The sequence below is a fragment of the Hippocampus guttulatus genome, chromosome 7 (genome assembly GCF_054856545.1).
Source record: "Hippocampus guttulatus isolate MCC_2025c chromosome 7, RoL_Hgut_1.0, whole genome shotgun sequence".
Lineage (NCBI taxonomy): Eukaryota > Metazoa > Chordata > Actinopteri > Syngnathiformes > Syngnathidae > Hippocampus > Hippocampus guttulatus.
This window is the reverse complement of record NC_141267.1, coordinates 3,819,645-3,835,779: the sequence shown is the minus strand read 5'-3', so window position 1 is coordinate 3,835,779 and position 16,135 is coordinate 3,819,645. Positions and strand designations below refer to the sequence as shown.

Sequence of the window (16,135 nt, the reverse complement as noted above, 5' to 3'; positions counted from 1 at the left end):
CAATCTTGTGATCTCGATGGTTCTCGTCTCCATTCCATGTCAGGTCGTCTGGACACATAGTTTGCATCCTGATGAGCATCCGGCTCATACATGTAAGGTCCAACATGTAAAAAATCCAACCTCCTCTTCTTCCTCCAACTCTTCAAAAACTTGGATATCCTCACTTGCGCTCGATCTATCGCTTGTATCGCTGTTTGAATCATTGTTTGAAATGCTTTGCATCTCGGCCGTATAGAGCTCTGCCATCACTGTTCTCCGTGTGACGTATCACTTCTGGGTTCCTCCCCTTTCAGGCTGGAACTTCAGAAAATCGATTATTTTGTCAAATACATGACATATAAATTATTTTTTCATGCTTTATTTGGTGGACAATGTTTAAGTACTTTCATTGTGACCCTATATGGCATTTCATGAAATTACTTCACACTTGGCCTTTAAAATGTCTCGGGCGCCCACCTACATGGCGGTGGCTCTGCCTAGACCAGAGGTGGGCAAACTACGGCCCGCGGGCCAAATCCGCCCCGTTGGTCTTTTTAATCCGGCCCGCCGAAGGTCGGTCTACAATTAAGGTTCGATGTGAATGATTGCATTCATTTCAATTGGACTTGTAATGAAGGTTCGATGTGAATGATTGCATTCATTTCAATTGGACTTGTAATGACAGGCATTTCACCGCCAGGTGGCGCATTGACTTGAAGTTGCAGAACACAGGGAGGGGGGGGGGGCGGGATCTTTTCGACCACCTAGGACCTCTGTATCGCTCTACTTCTACTGGTCTGATCACAACCCATCTGCAGAAATGCACAGGCTAAAATAGATCATCAACAACACTGTCGTCATTTTAAAAAAGTATATTAATACAGTACGTTCATGCTTTTGTTCTGTTGATGTTTGATATGGACTGTCAACAAATGCAGTTTTTTTTTTTTTAATGTACCATAGCTCGTGCTGACCTGGCCCTTCTGTCAAATTTTAAAAGTCAATGCGGCCCCTGAGCCAAAAGGTTTGCCCACCCCTGGCCTAGACCATGTGACAGTGTGTGACGTCGGAGTTTTATCTGAAATCAATTAATATGTGTGCCAAGGGCGTCATAGAGAAGGGAAGCCAAGTGAACGCAAGAGAAAGGTCACAGCAATATAACGGCCCAAGCTCAAGTCACCTCTTGAATCAAAGAGGCCGAATCAAACAAAAAATTGAGCTGTTCCTATTCTCTTCCCTTGCAGCCAAACCGATGCTGCAAGGCCGATCCCCAGATGTTTCCTTTGTCCACCACAATGCAGGCTCTTCGTTGGTCCGCATTCAAGATTTCAAGGCTCTGCAGCAGCAGATCCTGGAGGGGAGCAAACTACTTTACAAAATGGAGGCCACCCTCTATTCTTGGAATTCATCACTTGAGTTGAACTATCAGAAGGTAAACCTGAACCTGAAATGCGCAACAATTGGTACACTTGAGCATTCCTTACTCCTCCATGCCAAATACTTTCTCCAACTTTTCGTGCACAACCACACGAGGGCCAATGATTTGTAGTCGGTCATAGTAATATGGTGGTAGCTCAGGTGACGTGGGTAGACACTAGGCAGATGGGGCCGGGTCCCTTCTAACTTGTGGGTCCCCCCATGTCCCATAGCAGCCGCTTTTGGCCACTTTTGATCTCCTTGGGTCCTTTGGGCGCCTCTGCTCATCCCACTCTCCACCTGGCGCAGTTTACCAGCTCACCCTCTGGCATGGATGGTGGGTGTTCGTCCCATCTTAAACCTCGCTTTGTCCGACTGCATTTTCCAATCAATAACCATCACAACGTGATTAACCACAGAGGGAGTATATTTTGAATTGACCTGTTGCACAGTTTTCCTACATAAAAAGGTATGCATGATAATCAACTTGGTCTCTGTATGTGCAATTGTGGTCATGTCAAGCTCCCTTTTCCCTGGGATCCATACTGCACCTACATTATGGCTTTTAGTGACGATGGAGTGAGTTGAATCTCCTGCTACTACATGCCTGCTATGACTGCTGAAGTGCCGTGGCGAGCTCACAGGTTGAAGCTGCATGGTTGCGTAGCACTAAGCTAGGGGACAGAGCAGAATATTATAAAATAATGATTTTTGAGGGTTGTGAATCGTCTTAAAATCGCCACATACAGATGTGATTCGTTAATATTTTTTTCCTGCACCCCTACCTTTTACAAGCTGTCCTTAATGTGCTCTTTTCCAACTGAATAAGTTTGCTTACCGAATCTCATTTATCTTAAGGATATGGCAAGGCATTGCCCCATTTAATGCTTTTATTCATCAGAAAGCTTTGTCCTTTTTCGCCGTTACATATTTACCACAGGTGTCAAAGTGAAGGCCCGGGAGGCAGATCCGGCCCGCCACATCATTATAGTGGCCCACATAAGCAATTCGTGTGTCAACTTCCATGATCCTTACTAAAGTCTGTACCGAAATGCCAAATTGTGATTGTGTGATAAATAAGCTTGAAATTTTGCAATCATTTTGTTCGCGCCTGTTTACACTCACTTGAACAATCATCAAAAAAAAAAAAGCTGTTTTAAAGACGCGTCACAAGGAAGCAGTGACAGTTTCGACGAAGGTTGAAGTGACAGCCAAAACTGTCAGCTAGGTAAGAGTTTTCTCTTCACCAAAAGAGATCATTGTCTGGAAAAAAAAGAAGTGTTTAAACCTAATTCGACAAACAGATAGTTGACTTGAATGATTACAAAACTAGTAATCCATCGATTTCAAAGTAGATCATCAGAATGTGGTTCCGTTTTTCGTGTTTTCTGAAATGTTTTTTAATAGACTTGGGCAACTATTTTAAGAAGGCAAAACAAAGGTAGGTCGAACTCTTGATTTGTATTTGTATTTTTTTCATTTATATTGCATATTTGTTTTCAAGGCAACATATTTATTTTTGTTAAATTGGAGTAAAAAAGAAGACAACAGTTGCGTTATGTTCTCCTTTCGGGGACTCATTAACATGTATGAGTCGGTGATATTCATGGTATGACAAAAAGGTTCGAGGGTACACAAGCCCAAAAATATGGGAACCACTGTATTAGAGCCTAACCGTTAGCTCACATGGTAGAGCACCTTCCCTCTATGTTTAGGATATTGTTTTGTAGCAGATGAGCCTGGTTCGACGTCTGTGCCGAGCGGCTCATTCCTGCATGTAATTGTGTCATTTCTTTTGATGTCCCGTTTATTATATCCAAAAAGTAAAATAAATAGTACCTAAAACAAAGCCACATATTCATATCACATTGCTGCCTATGATGATTGTAAAGATTTGACCACTTGTTGTTGAACCGGATGTTGTACTCTCTCCAAAAACAAACAAAAATGACACAGGAAAACGATTTCAGGTTTCAGCTACACCTAACTCGTGACCCTGAACAGAATAACTGGTTGAAAATGAATACCTGGATAAATGGGTAACTGTAAAAACTTTGGCGCTAACAAATCTAAACTAAACAAATCTTTCATTGAATACATATTTTATTTAGCCTCCAGATTCAGGTTCTGCCAAGGAACTGCTAATGTACACCAAAACCCTGCACCAGATCCTGAATCATGCCAACTCTGTAGTCCAAACGTTCTGGACAGCTGCTCTTCCCAACACAAAGGAATCCAAACAGGTCAGAACAATCTGTTGAGCTTCATTCAAATCTGCCATTTTACAATTGCTATTAATTGTTTTTTTCATATTCAAATTACCTCCCCTTCAAAGGGGGACATTATATGTAAATTTTATTTTTTTGAAATCTCTTGGATATAAATAGTTGATTCTCTGTAATCCCTGCCCAGCTATTCGGTGTGGAATTTAACATCTGTGTACAGCGGCCTACCGCATAGCGTCAATGGCTGTAAAAAGTTTATACACCTCTGTTCAAATTATTGTGATGTAAAATAAATAAATAAATAAAATAAAACACTTCGGGAAACTCTCAAAATTGGCTGGGATAGGCTCCAGCACGCCCACGCTCCTTGAGAGGATAAAGCGGTTCAGATAATAGATGGATGAAAGGATTTGGCACTACAGGTTATAAATTAAATCAAGAATTTGGACCTGCTTGTACATTGTAAAAAAACAGATAATGGATGGATGGATAATTTAATAACCGATTAGTTCTTGATTAATACACCTCTAATATGTAACATGTAATGATTCTGCATTCGTGAAATGGAACATCACAGCTAAATTTGTTGTGTGTAGCTCCCCATAAGAATGTGCCAAAATCCCTTGCAAAATCCTCCTGATTCACTCTTATTTTGAGCTCAAGTGCTGCTTGATGTTTGCCAGTCACAAGTGTCTGACCATGTCTGTACGGGCGAGAGTGACTAAGCTCAACTGCGCTGGTTTACCTTCAACAACTCCTGATTGAGGAATGCAATTCCATCCTTCATTGTTACCACGGGACGTCAATAATTCAATCCACCAGGCAACTCAAAACAAGAGTGAAAACCAACAAGTATTTCAGGATAATTTTGTTCCACTATCCGTACTTTTAGCTGGGTTGCTGGTTCCACAGAAGCACGATCCTTGAAAATGCTATCAATTGGGAGAAGTAAATTACTGCTGTACTGTTTCCAACTTTTATTGAGTACTTGTAATTGGGATATGTATTATTATGCAAAAGCCACATAATTCTATGTAGCTTTTATGTCTTGATTCATGACAAAAAACAAAAACAAGCATCACCTTTTGTGCCTGACAATGTTTGTTGTAGGATGAGTCTCAGACAGAAGAGGTCATAACTCTTCGCCAGAAGCTGTCAGAGCAACATGATGCGCTCAAGGATGCCATAGAGCGGGTTAGGACCTCCAACCAAACCAAAGACAGCATGGAGCAATTTATAGTCAGTCAATGTAAGTCAAGAGATTTTAAAATGCACCATATGTTTGTACCAAGATATAATATAAAGACTATTTTGGTTGGTGTGTGTAAAAACATTTACAGCATTCAGTCAGCTTGAATCTTTTATGCATGATGACATGCCGAGTACCTGGCATCTGTCAAATGGAAAAGTAATGCAAATCTGTGGTTTATTGACAGTATCAAGAACACGAGATGTCCTGAGGAAAGCAAAGACAAACTTACAAGTGAGTTCAACACGTACTCTCCTCCAAAATTAAGGGAATAGTTAGGCCAAACACTTTGTTTTTGCTCTTGAATGGAAACATTTTTTGGGACATGAAAATATGAATACTTCAACATTTCAGTTTTTATTTCCAGGTACCGGTAATTCTCTCTGCGTATGATACATGCTCCAACTTAAAAGACAGCAACTTGTTTGATGGAACCCACCCATTGTTACATACAAGCAAATGTTTTGGAACACTGACGGGTGTTTCTAGTAATATTGATTATTCTCGTCTGCTGAATGTCTATGCTTAGTTTTGGATTTGGGTTTCACCTCTGTAAACTAGATTTACATTTAGAGATGGAGCTGGTATGAACATGAGTGTTAACAAATTTCTAATGGGTATACCAGGGACGTCCAAACTCGGTCCTCAAGGGCCGCTGTCCTGCCTGTTTTTCATCAAGACCCGAAAACAACTACACGAACCAAGGGTCATAGTGGAGGCATCACCAGTTTTGATTTGCAGAAGATTTCTTAGACAGAAGTAGAAGTTACAACAGAAAATGAGCTGTGGCGATAAGTGTTAAACTGTTTTTCACTACCGATATTTCACCTTTCCTGATTTTTTTTGGGCATGGCTGAAATGGCACCCAGTGGAGCAGAGTATGAGAAAGGGCTTATTTTTGTGTTTGTTTCTGTGAAATTCTAAGTTGTTGGTCCTCCGAAATATTTAGCTCCCAAGTACCAGAATCGAGAACAGTAGCCAAGTGGAAGCAATATACCTGAATACCTGAAAAAAAAATAACTCTTCTTAAATATGTTTTTTTTAACATAAGTTGAAAAAACATTTTACCTAAGTGTTTGACCATAAAACAGTTGTAAAAGACTAAAATGCCACTGAATTGTACTTAAAAGTGAAACACAACTGTATGTAAAAATGTACTGTTCAGGTTTAAAGATCAATGTACTATTGTACAGATTGAACATTTCATCTTGTGGTGGTGTTTTTGTTTCTGTCTGCCACCACAGCATGGACCACTCGTGTGCTTGTATCACACTTTGACAATCAGCGTCACATCTTTTGATTGTAGTTATTCTGTATTTTATGATGACTTCAAGGTCAGAATAGTGGTACCCACGCACTGAACAGACTATGTATGAACATAAAAGAGAGTGCGATGAGAGAAGTGGCTGCAAAAAGCTGTCGCTAAACAGCATTGTGGGGTTGCTGGAGCCTATCCCAGATGACTTCGGGTGGAAGGCAGACTACATCAGTCAGTCGCAGGGCACATAAAGGGACAAACAGCCATTCACACACACATTCACACTGTCACTGAGTGGGAACTGATCCCACGCTGCCTGCGCACAAGTCAGACGAGTGTACCACTACACCATCAGCAATGGTGGTGTTAATCTCAGACAGTATTAAAGCAACCTTATTATTGAACCTATATCACTAAATTAATTTCATCAAAATATTTATAACATCTGTTTTTAATAATTGACATATTTAACTAACTTTGTAAAACTTTGCTTGGGATCTTGGTACAAGTAATGCGGTCTTTTAAGTTGTGTGTCAGATCCAGAAATGAATACTGAAATGCTGATATCTTGTCTCATTCATCTTTTGATATCCAACCCATTTGCTTCAAAAGTACAGTTTCAATTTTGGAAGAGAATCTATGTTTAAATTAAAATACTGTTTACTTGTTTAATTTATTGCTCAAATCATACATGAGTGTATCTTTGGAGCATGTATGCTATCTTTCATGTCTTGTTTCTCTGCTAAACACCGACTCCTCTCGCCTGACTGTTGCTGACTCTCCCAAGGAGAATGAACTCAAGATTTCATCTCTTCATCTTGCCTCTGTCGATAAATCCCCCCTCCTTCCGCTGAACTCTCTTCTCCCCAACTCTTACATTCCTGACCCTGTAAAGGTATGGTTACCGATGCTGTGTTTGACTGACATTTGTTTTGATAGCTACCTCAGCTATAGTGATTAAAATGTTTTTAAATGCAGACAATAGAGGAACGATACTGTGTACTGTATTTCATGAAAGCATTTCATGAACTTTTTTTTTCAGATTTCCTCACATACAAGCCCATTTTCATGCCCACTTCAGGTTAAGAGAGAGAGAGACACACACTCACACGCATACAGAACATATAGTTTGATCGTTTATCAAACTATATACAGGTATTTTTTTTTCTTCTTCTTCTTCTTCTCGAGTCACTATGTATCATCATATGGTTCCAGTCCATTGTTGGATGCATTGTCTGGCATTCGAGGTGAGATCAGCTAGGTTCTTGGGGTGCAAGATGTCGGGAGGAGTGGCAGACAAGGAGATGTTGCATGGTCTGATCCTCTCCGCACAGACAAGAGATGTCGCCATTCTCATTAACCCACCAAATTTGTTTTGCATTGGCCGACAGCAGTTCTCAAGCGGTTACGGCAAGACCAGAGTGGCCATGCTTCACTGGCACCAGATAGAAGAGATTCGCACGGCCTGGTAAAAGACACTGTGTATGGGGCTTGGGTAAGATGTTCTCTTCCACAGAGCGACACGCTGCTTGTCCAGATTTCTGTCCAGAGCCTCTAAAGAGTGCAGGAAGCTATGCCTTGATTTGAACCATTTTGCTGTTGGCTCATGATTGTAGAGTTGGTGGCGGGTGTCAGTTTCTTGCCTCAGCTTTTCTTTCAGGGATGCAACTGTCCTCCGGAAGTTTGGTGGAGCAATCCCACTGAGTAGGTATAGATCATCAACCTTTGGAGGCTTCAAGCAGCCAGTGACAGCATGGCAAGCAGAGTTTAGCACTGTATCAACCCTGGTGGCATGGGCTGATCACCAGACTGGTGATGCGTACTCCGCTGCAGATAAGCATAAAGCCAACACTGGTGTACGTACTATCTTGGCATCAGCACCCCACTTTGTGTTGATAAGCTTCCTGAGAATGCTGTTCCTTGATGCCACTTTAGCCTTGGTCTTTATGATGTGTTCCTTGTAGGTGAGAGACCTGTCAATTGTCACCCCTAGGTAGATTGGATTTGAGATGTGCTGCAGCCTCTTCCCGTACCAGCTGATCTTTAGCTTGCGATCGGCTTCCCTGTTTTTTTTTAGATGAGACGCACAAATCTGTGTTTTGTCTGGGTTTGCCCTTAGGTGGTTGATGAAATAGTAAGGGATGAGCAGGTCCAGTGCATTTGAAAGGGAGACTTCAACTGCTTCAAAGGTATTCTTCTGGGAGGCAATACACAAATCATCAGCATCAAGGAAACGTCTTGTGTCTAGTTGGGTAGATTGATCATGAGTGTAGATGTTGAACAACAGGGGGGCGAGCACACTACCTTGAGGGAGTCTGATCTTCTGTGTCCTCCATCTACTCCGACTACCATTGAGGTCTATAAAAAATCTGCGATTCGATAGCATATTGCAGATCAGCTGGGTGAGCCTGACATCTGATGTCATCTCATGTAGTTTCCTGGTTAGTATGCGGTGGTTGACTGTGTCATACAAAGCAGATAGATCAACAAATGCAGTATCTGTGATTTTCTTCTTCTCAAAACGATCCTTGATGAACTGGGTTTAGATTCAGCAATTGGCATGTGCATGACTTCCCAGGTCTGAAGCCTGCTTGGTCTGGAATAAGTACCGTATTTTCACGACCATTCGACGCACCGTATGGTTGGGCGCAGTCTCATTAATGGGTGCTATGTCTGTATTTTACACATAGACAAAACGCACTGTATTATTGGGCGCAATTTTAAAGTGGTAAAACATACGCCAGCTTAAACATACGGCATGCATACGCGCACGCTAAAAACACGTTAGCTTGTAGCATACGGTAGCATGCCAAGACATACAGATACAAGCTAAAAACACGTTTTTAAAAAGGCAACGGAAAACTGAGTTCCGTTGTATTTTATTTAGCCATCGTACAATGTACTCACGTTTTTCAATCAATCATCACCCAGAAATCCATCAAAGTCCTCATCCTCTGTATCAGAATTGAACAATTGTGCAAGTACCGGTAATCCATCAAAAACGCCGTGTTCCCTCTCGTTGTCAGTCACTCTCATTGCCATGTGGCTCCACAGAAATGATGCCGGCTTTGCCAAAAACTCGAACAACAGTGCAAGCAGACACGTTCGTCCAAGCAGCCACAATCCATTCGCAAATTGTGGCGTAACTCGCCCGGCGCTGCCTCTCACTCTTTGTAAAGTTGTGTTTGCCATCGATCATTCATTGTTCCCATGCCGTTCGCAACTTTACTTTGAACGCCCGGTTGATGCCGATGTCCAGCGGTTGGAGTTCTTTAGTCAAGCCTCCGGGAATAACGGCAAGCTCAGAGTTCATTTGCTTGACTTGGTTTTTCACCGCTGCTGTGAGATGGGCACGCATGCCAAAAGCATAACCGATGGCTTGAAGTTTGAACTGAGCTTCGTAGGCGTGTCTCTTTGTAGAATTTATTTTCGGGGGTTCTTAGAAACCAAAACCGAAGTTGTTTTGCAACAATGCACATAGCCACACTCTATACAGGTGTTGGTACCTGCTTGTAGCGTCCCTTTAGCGTCCTCTTACACGCCCACCCTTCACTCATTGGCGGACTGCTTCCCCGCATGCCTGTCACTCACGTCTGCCTTTTCGCTCTCTTTCTCTCCATATATGTATACATACACGCCCACCCTTCACTGATTGGCCGACTTCTTTGCCGCATGCCTGTCCACAGTCACTTCCGCCTTTTCTCTATATAAACAGCGTGTCGGCTGTCAGTCAGGTTTTGTAACTCAGCGCATAGACAAGACGCTCCGCATCATAAGGCGTCCTGTCCATTTTGGAGAAAGTTTTAGACTTTTAATGGCGCCTTATAGTCGTGAAAATACGGTAAGTCATCATCAAAGGGAGCTATGCGATTCATGAGGAGACGTTCAAACAGCTTGTACATGTGGCAGAGCAACGATATTTGTCTGTAGCTCTTTGGGATGGCAGGATTTTTTTTCCAGTAGGGCAATGACTCTTGATTTTCTCCACATCTTTGGGATCTTTTTGGAGGCAACACATTCATTTATCGGACTGAGAAACCATCTGCGTGTACCTGATCTGAAGTGCTTGATCTGTTCCACAAGGATATCATCAAGACCCACAGCTTTGTTGTTCTTCATGGACTTCATTGCAGATTCTAGTTCATCCATGGTGAAAGTCCTTGTGAAACCTGTAGAGTCATCTGAGAGCGCATCAGACACTTGAGGAAGTTTGGCCCTTTGAGTACATTGTTGAGGATTACCCTGACTATTCAGCAGGAGTTGGTGGGCAACCTGGTCAGCGGTGACATGCGGCCTTGGTTGCGACGTGGTGTAGTCGTTTCCCAAGATACGGATAGTCTTCCAGGCTTTCCTACTACTATGGGTCATATCGGTTGATTCAATTAGCTCTTGCCACTTCTTCCGTCTTTCTTCTGTGATGGAATTTGCTAGTGTTTTGCCAAGCTCGATAGTGTCAACACTAAAGGGGTCGTTATCAAAATGCGAGATGTCGTCATCATATAACACCTTGGAGTCATCTGTCAGGCCTTGGATGTAATTCGTACGGCAACCATGCGGGATGTTGCAACGACTTGACTGATTCTACAAAGGCATCATAGTTGCTTGGAGTGGCTGGGAGATCCACAATGGCAGAGCCTAGGCTTCGGCAACGCTTTCCCAGGCTTTCTTCAGATTGAAACGTCGCCTAAAAGGGACAGTGCGAGGAGAAATTACTGCATTGATCTTGAGGCTTATTGGACGGTGCTGGGTGTGGGGAATTGGGTCCAGGACAATCTTCTCACACTGATTGGCAATGCATCTGATGCAAAAATCAGATCTGGATTGTACCCCCTTCTCCATCGGGAGCTCAACGACACTCAACTCAACTGTATTTGTAGAGCACTTTCAAACAGCCATCGCTGCACACAAAGTGCTGTACATGGAGCAACGAACATATACAACAGTAAAGCAACAAATCAGGAACAAAGACAGTAGAAAGAACCGAACAGCAAAACCAAGAACAAATCTGAGTCATGCTGAGTCAAATGCCAAACAATACAAGTGAGTTTTGAGGGGGGGGTTTAAAGATGGGCAGCGAGGGGTCTTGACGAATGTTCAGTGGGAGGTCATTCCAGAGAGAGGGACCAGCAACGGAAAAGGCTTGATCCCCTCTGAGCCTCAATTTAGTTCTTGGTACTTCTAATAATGTACATCCCAAGTCTACAGGATGGGATGTACAAGGGCCACTGGGACCAAACAGTATCACATCTGTCTTCTTTTCATTGAAATTCAAGAATTTCTGTGCCATCCAGGTTTTGATTTCTTCCAGGCAGGATAAAAGTGGCCTTAATGAGAAAGCGTCTTTTTTGCTCAGTGGGACATAGATCTGACAGTTTCCTTAAGATGGAATCCAATGGGAGCAGATACAGTGAAAACAGCAGAGGCCCCAGATTTGAGCCGTGTGGAACACCACATGACAGAGGAGCAGTGCGTGACTCAGAGCAGCCAAGGCTGACACAAAAGGTTCTGTCATCTAAATAGGACCTATAACCACTCAAGAGCGCTACCACCAATGCCCACCAAGTGCTGCAAATGAGTCAGCAGAATACTGTGATCCACTGTGTCAAATGCTCCAGTTAAATCCAATAAAACTAGACACACGTAGTCTCCAGTGTCATTTGCCTGGAGGATGTCATTAGAAAGGCGTAACAGGGCTGACTCCATGCTATGCAACATCTTGAAACCTCACTGGAAGACCCCCAAGATGTTATGTTCATCCAAGAAAGATTTCAACTGCATGTGCACCACTTTTTCCAGAATTTTTGAAATGAAAGGCAGTTTGGAAATGGGCCTAAAATTTGACAGCACATCTGGATCAATACCAAGTTTCTTATTCAAGGGTTGGACCACAGCATGTTTAAACTGTTGGGGAACTATACCAGAAGAGAGGCTGCTGTTGATAATGGCCAAGACCGATGTACCAATATTCGGGAGAACCTCCTGAAATAAATGCGGGGGAAGAGAGTCGCAGGGGGAGCCAGATGGCTTAGTCTGGTGAACTACATCCTCTAAAAGCGTCAAGTAAACAGTTTCAAAATAATTTAGCACAGCTGAACACGGAATTTGGACAGAGGTGTCAACTGTGTTATTTGAGACCGGAGTCCTAGATGTAGAAACCTTATCAATGAAAAACTGAAGGAATCTGTTACACATCTCGGGTGATGTTGAAAGAAGGAGGGAGCTTAGCATCGTGGATGTGAGACAGTTGATTGGATTCTGCCCAGTTCTCAACCAGCTCACCATCTTCGTTACTTTCAGCATAACCCCAGTTGACACTGTGACTGTTAAAATCTCCCATAACCACGTTGATGCGATCACCAGTGGGATCAGCGGGAATGTAAAAAATGATGGTGGGTTGTTTATATTCTGAAGTGACAGATTCCCTCTGTGCAGATGGTAATGACTTCAATGTCGTCGTTGTCAGAAATTGATACCTTGTCTGTATGCAAACCTCTGCGGAGAAAAACTGCACTCCCATACTGGTCATGTGGCCTCTCAGCGATGAGGGTCATACCAAGATGCGAGGACGGACGCGTGAAGGTCCACGATGTGTCTCTTGGAGGCAGAGGATGTCGCAGTTATTCTTGATACATAAGTCCGCCAGGAGATCTTGTTTGACGCCAGTAATCGATGTTCAATGATATCACACACAAGGCTGGTCCTGACAAGGACCCATGCTTGACAAGGACCTTGGGCACCACCGAAAGATCTGAGGTCTTTTTGAGTCACATTAGCAATGAATAGAAAAACTGTTGTTGATTGTGTAGTGTAGTTGTAGGATTTGCAAGTGTTAAAACACCTGACAAGGGACCGCGACGTGAACGCTCCTTCATTGGCCTCCAAATTATATATATATATATATATATATATATGTATATATATATATATATATATATATATATACATATGTGTGTGTGTATACAGTATATATATCCAGCCATATAGCGGCTGGATAGCTCAGTTGGTAAGGCATTAGTTTGGTGTACGGGAGATGGTGGTTCGAATCCCGCTTGGGGCAAAAAAAAGAAAATGAGCGCATAACACCATCCATCCAATGTGGGTCCTTGGGCAAGATCCTTCACGCTAATGACTACCTCATACAATGATGAGAGACAATAAAATGAATGACATGCTGGCTCAGACGTCGCCCGGCCAAACAAGGTCTGCGTCAGGTGCTGGGGAACCAGAGCACCTTGATGAAAAACGGGCTACTGGAACAAAGCAACCCTAGTCAGAGGGGTTACATGCAGAGAATGTGGGCTAAATGGCTACTTCGAAACCCACAGTCACGGTTGACCACGAAACAACTAGTAGCTCAGTGTTCCAACATCCACAAATGGCAACTGCTCTCACAACTTGAGATTGATGAGGTACAACGCAGGCTCCATGGTGAAGGGCCCCAGGCTGCCAGATCAGAGGAGGAGGTCATACCAGAGATTGGGAGGCAAGCACCAATGAATGCAGATGATGAGATTGGGAGGCCAGCCCCAATGAATGAAATGCTGAGCGAGGCAGCAACTGACCTGAAAGCTAAGATCATGGCGAGAATGAAAGCTGGGCAACCTAGAAACCGATTACAACGGCTATATAAGTACCACCTGAAAGTCTCATGGATAGTGTGAATGCAGCACTGAGGGCGATCCCTACCGTAACGATCACAGAAACCAATGAGCTGATATACGCTTCAGCATCAGTGATCCGAGAGATGCTTGGCTATAAGAGCAAGCATCATGGAAGCCATGAGATACGTTACCCACCATGCAAAAGACGGTTGGAGGCTAAGATCAAGGTGGCTCGGAAAGATGTGAGTCAATTGACAAAGGCCCAGAGAGGTGTGATGAAAAGGCCGATACCCGAGAGGTACATCCAGATGACCATACCTGAAGCACTCGAAACTGCCAAACAAAGGCTACAAGCCTTGTCGAGCCGCCTAAAGCGGTACACGAAAGAGAATGAGGCCAGACGAATAAACAGGCTGTTCGCAACACAACCTGCGAAAGTGTACACTCAGTGGCAGGGTCCTAACAACAGAGCTGACCCACCAAGCCTGGAAACTGAAAGGTACTGGAAAGGCATATGGGAGAAGGAGGTTGCACATAACAGCAGTGCACAATGGCTGGTGACCCTGAGAGAGGAGCACAGCAACCTGAAGCAAACAGAACCCAGTTACCATAACAGTGGCAGACATACAGGAAAGAGTCTCAGATATGAAGAACTGGACAGCACCAGGCCCGGACATGGTCCACACCTACTGGCTAAAGAAACTCACAGCACTCCATGAGCGCCTAGCAGCACAAATGAACCAGCTGCTGAGGAATGGGACTCACCCAGGATGGCTAACCGAAGGGCGAACGATCCTGATCATGAAGGATCCCTCAAAGGGTGCAGTCCCATCCAACTATCGGCCAATAACCTGTCTCTCCACAACATGGAAGCTCATGTCAGGCATCATTGCGGCTAAGATAAGTGGACACATGGATCAATACATGAGCGAAGCACAGAAGGGCATTGGTAGAGATACCAGAGGAGCCAAACATCAGCTCCTGGTTGACAGAACAGTCGCACAAGACTGCAGGTACCGACATACCAACCTGTGCACAGCCTGGATTGATTACAAGAAAGCCTATGACTCGATGCCACATACATGGATCACTGAATGCTTGGAGTTGTATAAGGTGAACAGGACCCTAAGAGCCTTCATTGCAAACTCGATGAGGATGTGGAAAACCACCCAAGTGTCCATCAAAGGTGGCATATACCAAGCTGATGCACTCTCCCCACTGCTGTTCTGCATAGGACTGAACCCCCTAAGCCAAGTAATCACCAAGACAGGCTATGGATACCGCCTCAGAAATGGAGCTACGATCAGTCACCTCCTCTACATGGATGACAAAAAAAGCTGTATGCTAAGAGCGAAAGGGACATAGACTCCCTGATCCACACAACCAGGATCTACAGCAGCGACATCGGGATGTCATTCGGGCTTGAGAAATGTAGTCGGATGGTGACTAAGAGAGGAAAGGTAGTCCGAACTGAAGGGGTCTCACTCCCTGAAGGAACAATAGCAGACATTGAGGACAGCTACAAGTATCTCGGTATTCCACAAGCCAATGGCAACCTCGAACTGGCAACAAGGAAAGCGGCTACGGCCAAATACCTCCAGCGACTGAGGCAAGTCCTAAGAAGCCAGCTCAATGGCAAGAATAAGACCCGGACAATAAACAGCTATGCCCTGCCAGTGATCAGATACCCTGCAGGAATTATAAGGTGGCCAAAGGAAGAGATTCAGACCACGGACGTTAAGACCCGAAAGCTCCTAACCGTGCATGGAGGGTTCCATCCCAAATCCAGCACCCTGAGACTGTACGCAAGCCGAAAGGAAGGAGGCCGGGGACTAGTGAGTGTAAGAGCCACTGTCCAGGATGAAACATCCAAGCTCCATGAATACATCAAGGAGAAGGCTCCAACGGATGACGTACTCTGAGAATGTCTCAGACAATGGAGAACAGTGGATGAGGCGCTGGAAGAGGGACCATCATGGGAGGACAAGCCCCTACACGGGATGTACCACCGGACCATAACTGAAGTGGCTGATCTCAAGAAGTCCTATCAGTGGCTAGAGGGGGCTGGCCTGAAGGACAGCACAGAGGCATGCTGGCTGCTCAGGAGCAGGTCCTGAGCACTAGAGCCATTGAGGCCCAGATATACCACACCAGACAAGACCCAAGGTGTAGGTTGTGCAAAGAGGCACCTGAGACGATCCAACACATAACTGCAGGGTGTAAGATGCTGGCAGGGAAAGCCTACATGGAACGCCATAACCAGGTGGCTGGCATAGTCTACCGAAACATCTGTGCGCAGTATGGACTGCAAACTCCAAGGTCAAAATGGGAAACACCTCCGAAGGTGGTGGAGAATGACAGAGCGAAGATCCTGTGGGACTTCCAAATCCAGACTGACAAGATGGTA

At 44.1% G+C, this 16,135-nt stretch overlaps 1 protein-coding gene across 4 annotated transcripts in view; it reads left to right on the top strand.

Moving 5' to 3' along the window:
- The window catches only part of LOC147202007 (myomegalin-like), a 140,929-nt gene that overhangs the window by 115,352 nt on the left and 9,442 nt on the right, over positions 1 to 16,135 (top strand). For 3 of the 4 annotated variants that reach the window (XM_086115971.1, XM_086115972.1, XM_086115970.1), the window contains exons 28-32: positions 1,224 to 1,411; positions 3,507 to 3,638; positions 4,731 to 4,869; positions 5,057 to 5,103; positions 6,915 to 7,022. In XM_086115971.1, the coding sequence (XP_085972097.1) occupies positions 1,224 to 1,411; positions 3,507 to 3,638; positions 4,731 to 4,869; positions 5,057 to 5,103; positions 6,915 to 7,022 (614 nt within the window). The remainder of the gene's footprint in view (positions 1 to 1,223; positions 1,412 to 3,506; positions 3,639 to 4,730; positions 4,870 to 5,056; positions 5,104 to 6,914; positions 7,023 to 16,135) is intronic. The other variant, XM_086115973.1, reaches the window with a different exon arrangement.